At 44.6% G+C, this 20,631-nt stretch overlaps 1 protein-coding gene across 1 annotated transcript in view; it reads right to left on the reverse strand.

The window, feature by feature from the left end:
* Positions 1–5,929: 5,929 nt before the first annotated feature.
* Positions 5,930–20,631, reverse strand: part of LOC131879125 (protein dead ringer homolog) — a gene marked incomplete at its 5' end in the record, with an annotated part of 50,095 nt that continues 35,393 nt past the window's right edge. Inside the window, 4 exon segments of the mRNA XM_059225349.1 lie at positions 5,930–7,490; positions 7,607–8,200; positions 11,843–12,096; positions 12,210–12,393. Coding sequence (XP_059081332.1) covers positions 7,129–7,490; positions 7,607–8,200; positions 11,843–12,096; positions 12,210–12,393 — 1,394 coding nt within the window.

A 20,631-nucleotide genomic window follows, 5' to 3' on the forward strand; every position in this document is an offset into this window, starting at 1 on the left:
TGGTTTGACCCTGGGGTTATTTCTGATCTTTGGATCCGATCTCCTTATTTGTACAAATTTGGCCAATCGTCACACCGCACTGAATAAGTAGTGTCCGTCTATGCACAATACGCATTGAATGAGAGCAATCCCAACCACCATGAAGCCCAGCAATGAGCCTCTTCTCGAGTGGGATCGTTTCCATCGTTGTCTGCCTCGTTGGGGGCAAAACTTCCCAAATTGCCCAAGTGGGGGGTCATTTTATATTGTGGCATGATCTCACGTTACATCGTCCATGCACTGACCGAATGGTAGGCTGACTATCGTGATGATGCTTACGCACACTGTACAGCACACTCGTCCGTTCAGTAGGTACGGCGGGAGTACGTTGTTGGTATTGGTCCAATTCAAGCTGGACATCATGAGCTCAAGGCTGAGTTGCGTGTAATGGAGGATCGAGATTCAGAGATTCTAGGCCAAGTAAGTGGGGAGAAAGAGACAAAGAGAAAGAGAGAGAGAGGGAGATGAATGTGATGGTCAAAGCTATCGATGAAAGGTTAGCAAAGACAGCACCAACAATGATACGTTACATGTATGAGCCCAAATGCACCAAAAGATTGGCGCTGGATCTATCCATCTCAATTGTTTGAAGTCCCACTGCTAAGCTACTTCAGATCACACGGACACCATGGTGAGCTACATAGGGCGATTTATTCAGATGTAGGCCAATTGAAAAGTGGAACACGTCACGTCAAGGAGATGACCGGACATTGGGACACGCACTTGAACAATCAGAAGATCGATCGAAGTCCGTTTGGACCACGGATTAGGGTGATGACCACGTGGTGCATGAAGAGTTTTTCCATAGTGTCACTTACTTTGAGACCATAAAAATGCTTGGGAACTATACCATGACTTCACCAACCTTGGCTAGCTTCTATTTATTGCATACCATTCCTGGCAATGTGTGAGTGTTCAAACAGCATATTTTCTGATACTTCCACTTCCTCGATTGGCTGCTCATCCCGAGCAGATGAAACCAGGTAGAAATTAACGGCCAATCGGGGGAAAATGTTGCTTCATTACCACATCCTTATAACACTCCTTTCTCTGGGCTGCTTCCCCATGAAATTGCTTTTCCCTAACAACTCTTTCTCGCAAACCACAGACTTGCACATTTGAGTATGACCAACAAAGATCAAATAATGACGGAAAAAGAAATAAAGTGATAATGAATTGCTGACAACTGCAAGCTAAACAATAACGAGGAGAAGGTAATGAAATGAGATTTGGAATTCTACTTATCTTATCGAGGTCCATGTCAGTGATCAAAAGGAAGTAAATCAATGTAATGACCCTTGTTCCTGTCTTCATTAAGGAAACCCACACGAATCCGTAATTTCACCACAAATTCCGATTAGCTACTAACTTTGAATTGCAGCATTGCCCGAGTAACTGAGTGAGTCACCGACCGATTGACCGATTCACTGAATCAGTAAGTGACCGCTACATCCTTATTTGTAGGGGCTAAAACTGGACCAACGACGAATTGAGTCCGTTTTCTTCTCCAGACATTGGACCAACCACCACAATAACTTAATTGGGCAGAGATTGAATATAGAATTGAAACAGGGATGACTCATTCAAACAAGCACTTCCGTTTATCATTGCCCATTTCTTCCTGATGACCAGATGAATAAACAACCAAGAACGCTTTTTGTCTTTGTAAAGGGAAAAGGATATAATCTTCATTTGGATATGGATTCATTTGGATCATGCGTCACCTCATCACTTGTGTACTATCCTGATTACGTACAGGTGTGTCACGAACAATTTCTAGGTCGTAAATTGAGTTTGAAACAAGTTTATCATTCCAATTGGAAGAAAATGACTTGTCTAGGAACTTTCGAACTTGACACGCCGATCAATGCCGTTGTCTGTCCTCCGTTCTGTATACATACAATAAGCCAAGGGTCGTCATTTCAAAGCAAGGCATGATAGACCAGATTTACATGGAAAAAGGGAAAAAGGTGTTGTTTTAAAGCATGCCATAAACGAGATGCATGGCTGATATCATCACCTTCGAGCCTTTTCTCCCTTGAGGATGAGCTGTGGCTGGCTGGTCCTTCCTTCCATTTACGTACAGGATTAGGCTTAGTGTGGAAAATTGCCGAGGACATGCATGAAACTAAAGTATGTGTATGCCCTCCTCAGCTCACACGTTGATCTCCGTTCGATATTTATGGGCTCTTATAAATGACCGAAGAATCGAGGAGATAAATGTTCAAATTTCACCCCTGTAATCAAGGGAGGGACTGACACGGGAGCCGAAACACGAGCTCTCGGGCTTCCGATGCCCCACTGGGCCATGGGGGAAGGGAGCTATGAGCGTATTATCGCATCAGGATGATCACGTTTAATCGACCTATAATCAGTCCGCTGACGGACCTACAAATTACATTGATCTAGTAGACTCATCTCAAACAAAGTGGCGACCCAACCACTCCGTGCTCAGGGCTTACAATGCGGTGCTCACCCCTTTGGTTATTTCTGGTGGTTTGGAGGATAAGTTGAATGCAAGTTGGGATCAAGCCGAAGGGATTCATTATCACACCTGCTCCAGGTGACGAGAATAAACAGCATTTAACAAAATACACATCCCATCTCACACCCCACACGCGCATGCATGATGGGCTACACCGTCCTTATTGAGTATTTAGAGCAATAAACCATGGGGTTAGGAGACAAGTTGTGAATGAAAGAGGCAGAGGATGATAAAGAGGTGCCATGCCACGCTATCTTGCCTGGGCGTAGTGGTTGGCACGAGAACGCCCTTTAAGAAAGTGAAAGACCTCCCAGTTGATTGATCAGGTCAGCTCTCTGAAAGAAGAAGTGATATTGGTGCAGAGTTGAACAACTCCTTGCTGTAGAATAGCAAGAGCAATAGCTATATCAGCAGTAGCAAGCAGTAAGTCCCTGTTCAGACTCGCTGGGCTCCAAATGTTCGATGGCGATGGCCAAGACTTGTATGTTGGAGATGAACAGAGGAAAGAGGCTCCAATAGATGATAATGTATGGTGGGTGAATTGCCCCCATCCGTCGCGTGCGTGCCCGACGTCGTTAGATATTGCTTAGAAGCCCAAGTGCAAAGGAATTGGTTAAGGGTTCCTGAATGGCATTACTCTCCTCTCAGTCTCCTTGACACTCAATCTTGTTCAGATATCTCATCAATAGATCCATCGAGGCCATCTTCAACTCGGAGCTTGTGCTTGTACTCAATTCAATTACAAAATGATGTATCTGCCTCCAGAACAAGAAATGAAAGGGTTAGTGCTACCACCACCGTCACCAGTCACCCACCACCCCATACTCCCAAGGCAAACGTGTGTTCCGAAGGCTCGTCTGGCTCTCGTATCATCCACTGGCTCCATGATTTATTCGGGAGCCTTTAAACGCTCAGTCCCCGGACAAATTTCCAATTTGTATATCACCCCCGATTTAAGCTCAGCTTCAAAGAGATCACTGTTCAACGACCCGGAACGATAGGTCAAAATGCTTGAGAGATCTGATTAGAATGCTGATGATCACTCCCGATCCTATGATCTTGTTTCGAAGCACGATCCTACCTAAGCCTGCCAGCTCTTAGGCGAGACGAATAATCATTCCTAATTTTATTCCTCCTCCTCCTCCTCATTTTCCTGGGCATCGAAAGGTTAGGGTGGCTAAGTCTTATCGAGGAATATAACCAGATGTTACTCGGTTTCATTAACTCAGAAACAGCCTTGCTTTAGGTCAGACCATTGTAACGGGTTTGTCCTTTGGAAAAAAACAGCTTATGCAATCAAAACGTTGAGATCAACATGCTTTTAACGTCAAATCGATGCCTCAGACACCCTGTTTCTTGTATTGCACATCTTGATTCTTGATCCTACTTGGATCGGACGCAAGATTTTGAGCTTCCAACTTGTTAGTTCGAGCTTCCACGAACGGACGTAGACCCTCATGTTTCCGATTAATGAGGGCAATTTTCTTGCCTTTGATTTAGTGAGCTCATTTGACCAGAATCTGTTGAATAATAATCAGATAGAGGAGAAGCCTTTTCAATCTGACTTCTATGCTCAGCACATGTTAACTCTTCCGTAGCTTTGTTTCGAGGAGATGGAGAAAATTCCACTCACATCTAGCCGGTTTTAGTTACGAGTTTATTCAATCTGAGGCGTTCAATTGAACGGTGGAGGCAAATCCACGTTTTTGTCGCTTGCTTCTACGTATGTGTGTAAAGACGAATCGTGCAAAGGCTGTAAATAGTGTTTGTACGTATAAAGTACGTAGTCTTACGTACCAAGTACATATACTATGTTCCTCAGCCATGGCGATGAAACTATTCCAGATCTCTCGTTACTCGTTTTCCTCTATGTAGTACGTATCGTAAATGTGAGATAATTGTCATTGACAAAAAATAGATTAATCATAGCCAGCTTTGATGATGCCCTAAAACATGGATAGCTCCCATTTTATGGCAATATGGCAATAAAACTTGCAATGATATCCATCTCAGAGAGGCCCTCTCTTCCTAGTTCTAGCTTGCTTTGATTGCGTCCTTATTGAAAGTCCGTTCACATAGAAATAAATAGATACCTTTGGATGCAACAAGCAAGCCTGACCCCTTCCCCCTCCAAACACTTGCAAACACACACACACACACACACACTCGCCTTCCCATTGTCAGTGCATCTAGCGTTCTATCAAGAGGCCAAAACGGGTAAAGTGGTAAATTTGCAAAGGCCCATAAAATTGATACCATTGAGAACTTCATGACAAAAACTAGATGTTAACACATAGCTATCCTTTCTTTGGTGATCTTGTCAGATAAAATCAAAAGTGGTATGAGAACAGTACCTCGGTACCAATAACGATTACAATTCTTTCCAATTTGAAGCCAAAACAAGAAACGACAGGCCATACTTGCAGCTCCGCAACCAGCAGGGGCTCTTGAACCGTTAAAAATGTCCCTGGCATTGAATTCAGGCCAAACTCAGGGAATGGAAGGGTATGCAACTAAGCATGCAACAGTTTCGAGTTCGGGTAACCAGGAATTTGTCATGTTTTTATTGAAGTGGATTCCCAAATTGGGCTTGAACTCTTTATTGCCGATTGATATTTGCCTGCAAATCTCCTTCGTTCCTCATTTGGGAGGCTTCTTTGGTCTGGTTCGCTCGCTGATTGCTAAGTGGGCTGAGTTCAGGCCAGAGAAACGGGGACGATTCTATCACAAGTGTTGCTGAGAGTGAGTTGGGGGATTATTGGCTGTGTGTGCGTACGTACTTGGGAGTTCATTGGACGCGAAGAGTTCTCTTCCTCTTCTCTTAAGCGTCTTTCTGAGACCACTTTTGAGGAAGGCTGTTTTGAGATAGCAGCAGACTTCGTTCAGATGAAGTGAGGAGAACTCAAGGATAACCCGATGGAAAGACCTGCGTGTTCACGACAGAGGCTCTGGAGCGATTGTCCAATAAAACTTCTGATACAAGAAGGGTTAAAAAGAAACGACAATTTAATCGTAAAAACTTTATTACCGCCTTTATTGGTCTCTTAGAAGTTTTTGCTCATTCGTCCAACGATGTCTTGACTCTTTTGACTTCTAGTGCGTATAGGTACAGTACATACTGTCCAATCTGTATTGGCTAGTTGCTACTGACTAGTTCATCTATCCATGTGTCGACATGATTCAGGAAGGAAACCAGGGACCAGTCAGACTCATCTGGCTGACTTTATTCAGGGTGGTGGAGAGTGTTGGATGAAGCTAGATTGATGTCGATGACTGCTTGCCGCTCCTTACGTACACACTCGACATTCGCCCATTTGATGCAGGTTTAAGAGAGTTCTTGGAGCACTTCATCAAGACCTTTTTCCCTCACAATCTCAAGACCACAGACGACATAAAAAGGGCATCTTTTTTTCGATTGGAAACACTTTATTTATGATCATCATTCAATAGCATTTCTACATGAAAATCATTCTCCGCCAACAAAAGGAAATCGATGGTCTATATACACAAAGAACGGGTACTGACCTCACATGAATGAAGACATATGTACGTACATACATGATAGTAGGAGTTTGTTTGCACGGAGAGAGAAAGACACGATCAATAGAATAACAATCAAAGAAAAAGAAAATCTCAGCAAGTAGCACAAGCATGTAGAAGTAGTAGTAGGAGTTGCAGAAAGGAAGTGGCGGGGCTGGTAGAAGTGGTAATAGTTGTAGTATTAGAAGTATAGAATGTTTGTTGGTTTAAATGAATGTATTGTTGTTGTTGTTGATCTATGAGATGTCAAACTTACGATTTATGGATAGAAGCAAAAAAATGCGAATATTCATTCCTCCATCGGGGTTGTCGTGGATTCCTCCACCCTAAAGGACTGGTCACTTCACATGGAGGGAAAAGAGAGGTGGGGGTCTAAATAATTAATACTGCAGTCTGCAATCTCGTCTCTTGGCTTCTGTGTTAGGTTGCAGAATTGTACAGTTTTACTAACTTTGGTACATCGTCGATCTGATAGTTGAAACAGATCCATTCTGAGCGTGACGCTCTCCTTTCATAGGGTTTTACAAGGCGAATCATTTGGCGTCCCACAGGGTGCCCCAATGAGCAAATCAACCCAAGTCCGAACATTATTATCACAGGAACCGGATGCCGCCCGCCACATACTTGAAATGCTCAAGCAATGCTCGAAGTGAGCAACTAGAGGTCCGATCGTCATGTGTGTGGTAACAATGTTCGGTCCAGAGCACAAACTGGGCAAACTATCTTTTTTTGGCACGGTAATCAAGTGATTTAGACAGGCAGACCATCCATCCTGACAAAAAGGCTCTCCAGATCACTAGTACAATAATCATTATCATCATCGTAATAAGAAGGATAACAATTAATAGGAATAGTCGCAGTAGTGTTATAACAATATCAATGAAGTTCTAAAGGCCTAGTAGTTGTGCTATTGACAACATTTTGATCAATAGGAATATAATTATTTACGACTACACTATTCTCGAGAGATCGCACTAAATCAGCTTCAGTATCTGCTTCCACATGAGCAGTCTTCACTATGGCAAAACTATCATCTGATTATTCGCGAGCGAACAGACCACATCTCAGTGCGTTGGTGATGAGGACGAATGATGATGACGGTGGGTATGATGCAGATGATGTTGAGGAACGGCAGGATGGTGAGGATGAGTAGCAGCTATGGCAGCCGCAGCAGCAACAGCAGAGGCAGCTAAAGCACCTCCAGTCCCATTGGAGTGGTCATCGGATTCGTCTGAGATTCCCGACGATTTTCCGCTGTGGCTGCTGTGATTTCGATCCTTACTCGAGTGTCGATGAGGGCTACTGTGGTTGGTGTGATGATTGTTGTGATCCTTTTGCTTGATCTGAGCAAACAGGACGCCTTGGTAGCTGACTCCATTGATCTCCAAGCTGACAACAAGCGAAGAGTCACCAGTCGCGGAGTCGCCTGAAAATATGAAGGAAATAAGCTAGTTACCTTAGACAGCGTACTTCTAGGGTAAAAATGCTCGTTTCTCGAAAGAAAGAGCGCGAATTCTTCCCCAGCTCTATTAGTTGTTTTACCTCGATTTGTGATTTTGATGTTGGCTCCAGGAAGTGTCAGATTGGGCGTGGACAAGGACTCGAGTGGGGCTGGGGATCGCTCTCGCGATTCCTCACAGGTATTCGACTGATGGCGAGATTTCTTCTCGGCAATGACGAGATTTTCTTCGGACTCCTCCGGGTCGTCCTCGATTTCGTCCACGTTGATGTTGGCCTTCTTGCTGGGTGGGGGTGATGACGAGACTTGGTCTTGTTCCTCCTCCTGACATCGCTCCATGACCTCCCGACCTCGAACTCGAGATCGATCGCGAGATGATCGATCGGACTCGGCGTTCTCCTTGTCTTCCTCGGTTCTCAGGCGATCCTCCTCCCGTGCCCTGAGTTCCTCCCTTCGGACGGCCTCTTCGAACACCCTTTGTCGCTCGACCAGGGCCTTTTCCGGCGAGCTGAACATGTCTGGAGCGAATTGAGGCAAATTCGGAAGCGACACTGGCAATTGGCCTCCGCCATTGTACATCTTAAACAATGCCAGACGGGTCATTTCCAAAGCTATGGAGTCGGAGGCACTCTTACTATTGTGATGGCCATTGTGCAGAATGGGCGGGCTTCGAGAGTCTGGAAAGAAAGCAATCATAAATCAACTCTGTTTTGAGCAGGCAACCGGTGAGGGGGGAGGGGAGAGAGAGAGAGGAGCTCTCTTTTCGCATTGTCTTTGACATTCGACTCCTATCAGACGAGACATCCTGGAGGAGATAAAATCCCTTCCTGTCTCCTCGTCCCTGGGTTTTATCAATATTTGAACAATGATAATAATGACCATCATCATCATGGTGATGTTGATGGGGTTCTCATGGGCCAGCTGGCCTGGCCTCGTTCGTTTTCGTGCACTTCGCCCTCAAGATTGGGTTGAGCCAATATGCATTACAACCTGATGATAGTTGAGCGCCTTAATGATTTTCGGGTTTCATCCGATAAATTATGATACTGGGAACTCGGCTGGCTCAGAGACCAGAGTCTCTTAAGCACACGGAGAAAAGTCCAAAGCCCAGCTAAATCATGAATTAAACGAGTCGGTCAAGCAAAATCCAATCAAGTAAGACGGAGAGAAAAACAAATGGGAGGAAAAGACTGAAAAATTAAGCCAAGTGGGTTGAGCCCTTGAGCCCGTTGAGCCCCTCCTCATTGGCAGAAGATTCATGACCATCCGTGAACTTGGGGCGCAATTTATCAAATTCAATTAAATGTGATGCTATTGACTGTCTTGGGCAAATAACGAGCCATGGACGGCTTCAAGGTTCTCCTCCAGCTCTGCTGACTCGCAATGTTGGACCAAAAGCATCGAGAAAGTGTGGGGGATCATAGTTCAACAGAATTGTTTTTCTTTGCCTACAGAGCCTACAAGGTGCTGATGCATTTCTCTAGATAAGCAGGCACCTTCTGCGCGAATTAGGTAGAATACATAGTTCGAGTAGATGACAGCTGGGTGACGATGGCCAACAATACTTCACTTCCTGTCATCGAGACATTAAACACTGATAATCGCAGTTTGAAGCATATTTCTCTTCCCATCATCGGAATCCAACGATCACGAACCAAAATTTCTTGCAATTTAGTGGTTTTCATCCTAGCCGATAATCGCTTAATGCACGAGATATGATGGTGTGAGGTTTGGGGTGAGGGGGAAGAAGACGTTCGTCGTTTCCAACGATCCTCCATCCACCGACCAATGCCACAACATGCCCCGCTCAAGCGAAACAAAAGATCCGAAACACTTCAGGCTTGGTCTGGCCCGGGCAACAGATCGATGGTATACCACCCAGAGTGGGCCTGGATGAATCTAATTCATTTAATTGCCTCAGTATCGAATACCATCTCTGCCCTGTCTCATCAAACCCACCAAAGGAGGCGTTGGTGGACGTCATGCTACATACAGATATGCTCGGAAAGGAAAATGGAAGTTTCCCAACATTGAGTAAGTAACTCTGGCTGGTTTGGACGAGAATCTCGAATAATGTGGATTCATGACTTGATGATGGCCTGGTTTTGATGTGATGCCTTGGAGTGAAATGGAGGGTGGAGATCAGGGGTATTTCCCGTAAGTCTTCATCCTCATGATGAGCATCGTCGTCGCCATCATTGATGAGCTATGATGGCAGCAATCAACACATTTACAGACAACCAAGCCGACCCCCATCTCTCCATTCGACCTACCAAGCAACCAAAGAGCCAACCACCCAACCGACTTTTCAGTAAGTCATGCCACAAGAAATAGCTCATAGTTGGGCACTCCTCTGCTACGCATTGCTTGAATTGAACAACTGGGTGATTGGGTCATTTATTGAGACCTCCAGAATGGTTTTTTTTCGCTCGCTTCAAGAGCTTAGTGGCTCATGCTGATATGTGTTGAATTTTTGTGGATTATCTTGAGGCGATGAAAAGTGTGATCATCTATGAGATGGCTTTAGGCGGCTTAAGCTCAAGATGGCTTGCCAATTAAGTTGATATTAAGAGATGACGACCTCATGACATCTTAATTACACGCCCTGTCATGAATTTGTGATTGGTTGGGGTGGTGGCGGCTTTAATTTAAGGGGGGCTTTAGCCAGGAAATCATAAAAAATCCTGTCGTCCTCCACAAACAAAAAAGCCTGCCGTCTAGCTATAATCGATTCGGTTCCAGTTATTACAGGTAGATGTCGCCCACACAACTTTGCAAATGCAATGGGATTTTTCCCTTTCTATTGATATTTTTCTTTCCTTGGTAAGCAATGGTTGAAGTGTGAGGCAGAACACCCCCTGTAGGCCTTGGATGGACGTTCGCTGGTTCACTGGTTCATGATGTGACAATGTCATTGAATTCCCAAGCAAATTGGGAGCAATGTCACCGTCAATCCAATAGATTCTTGGCCGAGTTTGAGAGTGATCATCATTATCATCATCATCATCATCGTCCTCATCTTTGATGTGAACGGAGAAATAACAACACAAATGATGACTAGAAGAAAATGTCTTGAGCAAACAAGAACAGGGTTCTTCCATTCACACTTAATGCTTCTCGTACGAAGAGTGAGTCAACCATTGGGGAAGAATTTGCTTGCGGAATTTTGAGCAAATCATTCTCCACCCACGCGAAAAAGATCTCAAGGAGGGAGATTTTTCTCAGGAAAATATTGTGCACCATCACGGCAAGTGACATTATGATTTGTCAATTGAAGAAAATCGAAGCCACCAGAGAAATCTGTTCGGCTTTGGAATGCTTTGAAATGCTTCCAATTGGTTCCAAATTTGAGTGGAAACCCTCGATCCTCCATAAATAAGCTGGCTTTGAACAGGTTGCGGGGCCATTAGTTTTCGTTGGGTGAAACTACTCTGTGAAATGGCATTGGAATCGACAAAACATGAATGTCTCCAGTCAAGCTTGAAACCGCTTTTATTGGACGAAATGATTAGCTACGTTGTTGCTCTCTTTAATTAGGGGACTGACTCAACTTGTTTTGCTTCGAAACCTTGAAGTCATTGCTAAACTAAGTAACTTCAGTCATTTGGATTCCTCACTTGAGCAATTGAACCATTTAAGCCATTTAATGTGCCCGGTTCTTAGAAGTTATATTTGATACAATATAGTATACGACGAGTAGTTGAAGCCAATGAGAGATCATGCCAAACTTGATACGTCTCTCGTGGACGTGCCAATGCCATCCGAAGCAACTCATCAGCCATTTAATTGTGATGTAAGCTATTAGTGTTCCTGTCACTACGTACCACCACCACGGTGTGTCATGGATTAGGTATGGCTCCATCTACGTGCTCGTAAGCAGAGTACGCAATCATTGCTCTTTTACCGTAATCAGTCCCATCAGCGCCAGTTGTATCGAGAGCGGGAATCTGAATAGCCATTGACGGATACCCTGTGGCTGCATGAACATGTTGTGTCGAAAAGAAGCCAATGCCGCAGAATGGATAGAATCTTATTATTGGATCCGCGCACAAACGCCGTTTGGTGTTTATAGCAATAAAAATAAAACGTGATAAATAAGCGTTGAAAACAAAAAAAGCCATCTGTCAGACGGTGGCTTGATAGGCACACCAAATGTGGTGGAAAAGAAGTTTGAAAACTTCACGCCATGAGAACGACGGCCCTTACAAATATTGTGTATTGAACCCCATTATCATCATCATCATCTTAATCCTCATTCTTTTCCTTAATGAATTCAAAGGGTGGGGGCGGAAAAACCGGAGTGGAAAATTGGCACTTACCCATGCCTCCGAGATGTGGTCCTCCATTGGTGTTGAACTGTTGACGGGGTAGGGAGTGGTGGTGTCCACTGACCAGAGCTGACATGGGTGAGATCGGGGAGAGGTGACCCGTAGAGGATGGAATGAGGTCCGAGTAGGCCCCATACGAACCTCGACGGCCTTCCCGTTTGTTCCCTTCGATGGCCGCTTGGAGGTCCGTGGGGTGGGAGAAGTTCTTCTTGGTGCACTCCAAGGGATACAGATATTTGGTGTACCTAACACGGAGACAAACAGTGAGTAATATTAAGCAATTCCAGTCCATGGCGATGGTTGCCTCGATGGGAATCCAGGAATCTCAGGCGGGTCAATGCTTTCAAGATCGACTTACTGTGTTCGGAGGGTAAAAGCTGCAGAGGTGATCGAGGACGGCAATCCTAGTCCTTTGATGATCTCTTGCCAGAGCTTCTTGTTGATGACTTCCACAAGACCGCCCCGAGCGATGACTAGGTTGAACAGTTCATAAAGATCAAGGACCTGTTTCGCCATGATGGGCAGTCGATTGATGGGCGTGCCTGGAAGTAAAAGAGAATCGAACACCTTCAAAAACTGATGATTGTTGTTCAAGAACCACTGGTTGTGGCTGTCTGATATGAATCAAAGCGTAATTTTGATTGATGTTGGCTTTTGATTGATTAATTTCTGTGTGAAGTGAACTGAACTTGTCTGTTCCAGCTTCGGACGAACTACACGAATGTCGCACTTAATCAAGAACAAATTTCCTGATCGGATCATGGCGTGTTGCAAGTTCATTAAAATTCGATAGCGCATTCACATGTACCATGTGGATTGCCAGGATGGGATTGAACGGAAGAAAGCCAATGCTCTAATCAGCGAGCGCTCTGGGCGATCAGAAATCACGAACAATCTTGATCATCATTATTATTCAGAACATTGAAAAGTTTGATGATGATGATTGTTCCAACGTCAAAGATTGATTTAAAATAGTGATCGATCAAGGCAGCAAAAGCCGCAGGAAGTGTTCGTCTTGAACTTGTCTCCTTAACCGGCTGAGACGCCTCATTACATCATTATTCGAGTAAAGGTGGTGATGGTTGCAATTGTCGAAGCAACCGGCTGCTATAAAACCCGATCCTCGATGGTTTTGGTGCAATGGTTCGTCGACCAGTTTAGTTCGCTCTTTATACTGTAGGCTACACACTACGTAGTAACTAGCCCAGTGCTATTCTGGAGCTACAGGGGATTTCGTCTCATTTTAATCGAGCGGCTATAATTATGGGAGAATAATGGTAGCAAAACCAATGTGGTGCTCTTTCTAGCTCTCCGCGGTACATTGTGGGTATAATGAAGACCGACAGATTTTTTTTTTCTTCTCCGAAACCAATATTCATGGCAAGACACCATTTCAACCGTAATCTTTGGTTTCGCGGGCGTCTTGGTTGCAGATGACACAATTACACCCTAACTAACCAAATAACTAGCCGGATCGATGGCCAACACGGTCAAGCTACTTACAATACTACTACTGTTCTAGGCTACTGGGTTGTACCTAAATGACGGCACTTCGTACACTTTGAACGAACTATCAAGCTGCAATATAACTGGGTCGTCTTGATCTCGATCCCAGCTTGCAAACCGAACTTGAGAATTCCAATAACTGCAAAGACACAAAGGCTACCGAAGATAATAGCAATGATGGCGAAGATCCTTGAATCAAATTGAATCTTTCACCATTCTGTGATTATTCAAGGTTTTTAGGCGCGTCGCAGATCTTTTACGTGGAATACCTAGTGGCCTCTTTCTTCTGAATTCTAGATCTCCTCCGGCGAAACCGTTTCGGGACGAAATAATGTGTTGGATAAAAGAGCACAAAACCCCTTTTTCAAATTCAGAAATGGCCTCAGGACATCGAGAATAGCATGATATCCTTATTTTAATTTGGCGTTTCAAGACCTCTTGGATCGCTCATAGCATTCATGATGATGACACTGAAATTGGGGTTCGATGATGCGTACGAATGTTCAAGCTATGGCTTGCAGTCAATACGACCTAAAGCACATGCTACAGCCAGGAAAGGAACAGCTAAGTTCCCTGCGAGCATCCATCCTATTGGTCGAGCTAGCCTCGGATGAGAACAGGCCAACAACTACCTTTACCAGAAGACTGGTGGGACTTGCACACCCAATTGTCAGTGGATTTTAGAAGTTAGCAAGCCAATCTCCAATCATCCTTGTAAGGGCACCACAAGAACGATTTCCAGTCTTTAGCACCATAATTAAGGGAACTTCTGTTGAAATGGATGACTCTGAATAATCTAGTAATGGAATAAAGTTTCAAATTCATTCCCAGTTGAAAGTCCTGGTGACGAACATCCATGAAAGAATGAAAGTTTGTACCTCAATCAAGCATTTCGGGCTTGGGCCGAGTTTTTGACCAATGGCATTTGTTCCAGTTGTTTTTAATCGTTATTTGGCTCCATCTAAATCTTACTGGAGCTCTTTCACCATGCCTGGCTGACTTGCCTCGTTCATTTCCAGAGCCCCCAAACTAACCACAGCTCATATAAATGCCCGTATTTTATTATAATTATTTCAAGTCCTCCAACCATTCGTCGTCATTTCTCGCTTCACCACTTGATATGCAGCTACAGTTCATCATCGAGCACAACTTCACAAGGGTTTATAGCTCAGCTTCAAAATCAGCGCAGGATTCAATTTCCGTGTTAGAAAACTGCAATCAAAGTTGATAGGCCTCAATCGGTCATTGGCATTGATTGCTTTAGACCCCACTCCATTTTGGCCTTTGCCAACCAATACAGTTTTTGTTATCTTTGGTATGATAATTCTCATTATTAGCACCATTCTCATAACTATTCCAGTGGTTGATGGTACGTAATGGTGGTTGGGCCTAATTCTACCATGCAGGACTGTGGTTGCTACAGTTCGTCTTTGGTAAGCCGTCAATCTTATTTCTACATTTTGAATGTCCATGATTGCAGATGGACAGAGGAAGACAGACCAAGTTGGTCCGATAGACGAAGAGGACGACAACGACGACGACAACTGCGACGGCAATCCTGGCATTGGTGGTTTGCTCCTTCGGCTGTGTAAATGGTCAGGGTAGCAACCATCACTCTCGAGCCAGCAAGTCAGTCAGGCCCAACCCAAAAATAGAAAAGGCTCATGCACGTCACTACTCGGGCTCGGGACAACCACCGATCTAGATATACAAGTAAAAAGAGGAGAGACCGAGAGATGATGCTGGTCTAGCGTGAGCAACAAACCCCCTTGGTTTTCAAGTCCGTCTCTCGCGAGTGCTGACAATTCCACAGTACATTTAAGTTCTGCATAACGATTATTATGACGACAACAGCAGCAGCAGCAACAACAACAACAAAAGCAATGGAAGTCTCGGCTGAAAGAAGTAGGGGAAGAGGCGCAGCAACAGCAGCAGCAACGATAACAACAACAACAACATCAGCGACTGCAGCATAACTCGAGCGTCCAAATGCGGCTGCCGACGCCGTCGACGTCACAAGTATGCTCTTTACGACTTTTAATATTTTGCCCTCAAGGCAAGAATACGGCCATTTTATTCGTCTGTGGTACCTCGATCTCGAGTACTCAAAAGCAGACCAAATGGAACAAAAGAGAACGAACCAAGACGAGATACATGCAGAAAAAGGGCTATTAAAGTCGGTTTCAATTACGCGTGGTGCTCCAGTCAAATGATTATGCTTCATCTCATCCAGAAAGAAAAAAAATGGTAGAACCAAACACAACACTGACACTCACCGACAGACTGACAAAAGACGAGAGATTTACTAGTAAGGGGTACATTCTCTACTACATGCACTACACACGACATAGTGGTGAGTTCAGTACGATAAAAACCCAGTCAAAAGTTATCACGAGGTGTATCTCCAAGTTGAGATCAGGGCTCCGTCTTTTTTATCGGGAATAAAGGAAGGCCGATCGGATTGGTTTCATGCTCCTTTCTGCTTGAGCCTGGAGTGGGCATCGTGCATGAAACAGTCGGTGCTACTCCTGGTGGTACGAGTAGTTGTTGTAATAGTGGTAGTAGCAGTACTAGCTAGTATTTTAGCCTACTACGAGTGCAAAGAGTGCAAGGGGACTGACTACGAAACGATGGGTCGGTCTGATTAGAGATCTTGTTCAATTTCCCACAAAATTGAAAAGAATTATCGCTCACCAGATAGCAACCACCTAAGAGAAGGAGGAACTTTGGGGTCTTTTCCTTCTTTTAAATCAGGCATTTTGATAGACTCCACTTATCTCCGTCAACTAGGGTTGCAGGCTGCCCAGGTCACTCAGGAGTCAAGACGTTTCCTATTGCTCATACACGATAGAACTGAGAAGAAGCCATGAATTTGTCATATTGAACGTAGCCATGGCTTACGATGGAATCGTAAATCAACCCCGAGATACGAATTTCGATTTTGCAGATGAACGCACTCACGCTTTGAGCAGAATGAAACAAATCACCGAATTTAAGAACGAAGCTTCTATCTAGGTATGGTCTTGAGCATTGGTTGGCACTTTCACTGCAGGCCAGCACTTTTTCTTTACATTGATTTTAGTTCATTATTGCCATTTCCTCCCCGAGACGAGCCACATCAAACAAGCGAGCAAAAAACTAGCGGCGAAGAAATATGACGAAGACATGACTTTCGTCAGGTCATCAATGCTTTTCGCAAGTGCACCACTGAAGGTACCGGGGAGGTAGCACACCACATCACCAGACCATGTGTGTTCTGTGTAAGTATGTGTGTGTGTGTATGTGTGTGCGTGCGTGCTTGTCGCCACATTGGATATCCTTTGTAAACTGTGGACATGTGTTGTTCTCGGGCAGATTGGATTGTAAACTGCTAGTACAACAAGCACATCAAAGTAGTGGAAGCAATTAAATCAGGCCATATTTCACCAGCCAAGATACCAATTATCCAATTCAGACGCGAAGCGACCGACCGACGACACGACGACGATCAAGAGAATAGGAGGAATTGTGATAATTTTCATTGTTCCTCATTTGCCGTCGCGCATGAAATTTTAAAAAATACCAACACCCAAAAATGGTTCAGTCTTTCACAACAAGTATATATCGTACTACTCACGAATTCACAATGCTTGTGAGAGATTTGTTTTGCTTAGAGCACCGAACGATTCGGCTCCTCCATCCCCAGTTTCTGACGGCTGCGAGCATTTTGGAAATTTCGATTCCATGACTCGATCTCACGAGGCAATATTAGTGAACGTAGTACTGTACTGATAGTATGTAGTCCTACTACTTCATTGAGTGCTCGTGAGCACAGCATCTAGTGACGACGATGATGATTGGCTGTAAATCTGGCGAGATCTCGGCGCATTTGTTGATCCATAAACAAGACGTCCAAGTACACAATGATGCTTCAGTGGAGAAGAAGCTTGGGAACATACACGTACAATCGATTCGAGCACTTCGCTCGGGCCAGGAATTATCCCTATGAACTTGCCATTGCTTGATTTTCCTCTCGTCTTCCTCATTGGCCAAATCGAACGGATTGAATGGGTACTACTGCTGCTGCTGCTGCTGTTGTTGTTGTTGTTGTTGTTACCTCCGCCACATCAAGTGGATACTACTGTTCAAGTTATTAGAATTACCCCCGCGAATACAATACGTACAGTACACAGCGCATGTGTGTAGCGTGTATTTGGGTGGAGAAGCCGTCTCCGTCGTAAATCCAAAATAGAAAATCAATCACATCCGATGTCAAGCCATGGTGGGCCGAGTTGAAGAGCAATTTCAGAGGGTTTGTTTGCACTAGATTAGAGAGGAGATTTTCTTTCCCCAAGGAAACATTCCTCAAATCTGCCAAGCTCTCTGAGACAAAGAGACCAATTGTCGCGATTCCTTCGGTATGCTCACTAATCTTGCTTCAACAACAAGTACAATACATCGACAAGGCTGTTTCAATTTATTCTTTAAGGGCTTCTCAGAGCGACGAAGGGAAAATCATCTACATGTTAGATCAAAATGCATTATGCACAATTAGCGTTCAAGTGGCATTATAGCTTCATTTGGGTAAGTCATCGAGAATGTTTGTAATAGGTAATGTTTGAGTTTACAGCATGAACGAAATGCAAAGTTAGCCAATGAGGTAGCAATAAGAAAACCAAGAGGAGAGAGAGCAAACAGAGGATAAAACTCAAGGACCGAGAGGAGCAGAGGGCATGGTGGGCTGGGATGGAAGAGGAGGAAGAGAGAGAGAGAGAGCGAACGACATCATGATCTTAGATTTCCTGTTTGTCAATCCGAGAGATTTTTCTATTTTCAACTTGCCATCATGTCAAAGAAGATTGAGGGAAGCAAATCCAAGATGATCTTCTCGTGTTTCCATTGAAGCATTACCAACAACAGTCTCAACTTCAAGCATTACCGCAACCCAGTTCGTTGACGGTGTGTTCGACGGGTGGACCCCACCTTCTGGCCCTGATGATCGTGTTCTACAAAATGAAGCACCTACTAATAATATCTCCTTCGATATTGAACTACTGGTTGGTGCATAGCCACAAAACGGTTCAGGTCAAGGAGCTCGCTCCCCTGGGCAAACCATGGAGTTGAAGAGGTGCTTCTCAAAGTCCGGGCATTTGATAGCATACTGCCATACTTGAGTGCTTGAGGGGTTTGAAATGTGGTGTGATATATCCATTATGATAGCACTAGGAGGTCTGACACCCCTCTCCATTTGAAAACCATTTCTCGGTCTGGCCAGAGCTCCCTCGCTAGTACTCCTTGAAGGACTCATCTCGATGAAATCTCTTCCGTCGGTGAAGATCGGTGGCCGTGGAAGTCATGCGATCAACCCACCGACCAACCTACCGACCTTACGGACGACCTATCCACCAATCCAGGTACTAGCGAACGTCGCTTTGATGGGCACAACTCATTTTCTATCGGACATTCGATAGGTTTTCTTGATATGACCATTTGATATCCGCCTTGACATCAAGCGAACGAAAAGTCTCGGAACGATTGGCAAGCCAATGGCCAGCCAGTGGCAAACGTAGTACGTAGTAGTACGTGCCCGAACACGATTAGAAAACACTTTCCGAGGCAATTTTGGCTTTCCTGTGTTAATGAATGACTGTTTCTTGAGAAATTCCACTGATTTTTTCGTCAAACATGCCGAGGAGAACGTCATACACGAGCACGTACGAGTGGATACATTGCAATCATCAAGTGCAACTTTTGACACCACTTTCATTGGCAGAATCGTTCTCGAAGCGCCTCCTTCCTACCTTCTTCTCTTGCTTGCCAATGTCACAATCTTGATGATAATTGAAATGTGACTGAGTGAGCTGGATGATGGAACGGGATGGGATGGAATGGGGTGGCGGCTATCGTCGCCATTCAAGAGAATTTCAGATATCACGAACACGTGATAAATTAAGACAAGCCAATACCACAGGAGGAAATAAATATCCATCCCTAGCATGAACTCATCGAGGTGGCTCGGCCACAAGAAAATAGCACCATGGCATGACAATGGAACATTTGCTCAGGAGGAGCCAAGAACACAACAATCTGTCGTTTGTTCGTCAGTCAGCATTTGGATTTCTTCATGTCGTCGTCGTCGTCGTTGTTCGTCCTCTACGTACATACTCGAGTAAGTACACACTGTATGCATTGTACAGATTGAACGTATATACGGCCTATCATCTATCTCGTAACTGACTCATGGATCAAATATTCGTAAATGTTGTGGTCCGTTCATCCGTTTCAATTTGCTGTTTCTCCGTTTTCACCACTTCGTACGTTATAGATAATAACCAACCCCTACTTAAAGGTATACATACGAGTACAATACTTCATCGCTCCCAGACAGTTGGTTACCTCTCATCCAATGTGCTCGTTGCAAAAAAGCGGCAACGCTTGAATGTGTGCCTTTTGGCAAAGAGGAAGCCTAAATGTTCCTCATGACTTTGGAGGGCGCCGAAATTCACTTGAACTCCTGGTTGGCTTGGGCGGGGGAGGGCCACGATCTCTACCGGTAATTTGGTAGCGACATTCTCCCCGCGTTGTGAATGCTCCCTGTAGGTCTTCTCTCTTTGGATGATGATAAAGTCAGCCAGTCATAATAAGAGCTTCCTGTCGATGGAAATTTGGACGAATATCTGAAACGAATCTGAACCCAGTACAACGCAAATGCATTCCTGGCAAATCTACCCGACTATTTCGTCCAAGGAAGGAAACAACGGGTACGACGTACTCGTGGAACCGCATTTCAAATCCAAGTACGCCACAGCTGTGGTGTATGTGTTGTCTGAGTTCGATGCAAGTGTATAAATAATATCTAGAAATGCCAGCTTTTTTGAGGCACAACGCACCTCTACCATTTTGGCAACGCTCGAATGATTGATAGCTGTGCAATTTGAGAGCAATTTATGAAGTCTACCTCCCTTCGCCATTGGTTCATGCAGTTTCGCCGTCTGCCGAAGACCACAATCATCAAGCATCGACCGGCGACCCGCAAGACCCAAACGATGAAAGTAGCGAAACTTTCCGGTCAGATTGAGAATGGGAATCGGGGCATTCCATTCGGATCGGGGGGGGGAGGGCAGGCCCCTATAAAGATATGGCTTGATATGGCGGGACACACAATACATGCATCGTCCATCCTCATCCAGCTCCTCCCGGTTGGAATTGAATGTCGTGGATCGTGATGGCGTATGGAATGAGGTGCTCTATTCACGAGGAGAGAACTCTTTGTCCTCGAAGGAGAGTGAAATAAT

This window comes from Tigriopus californicus, chromosome 4, assembly GCF_007210705.1.
Source record: "Tigriopus californicus strain San Diego chromosome 4, Tcal_SD_v2.1, whole genome shotgun sequence".
Lineage (NCBI taxonomy): Eukaryota > Metazoa > Arthropoda > Copepoda > Harpacticoida > Harpacticidae > Tigriopus > Tigriopus californicus.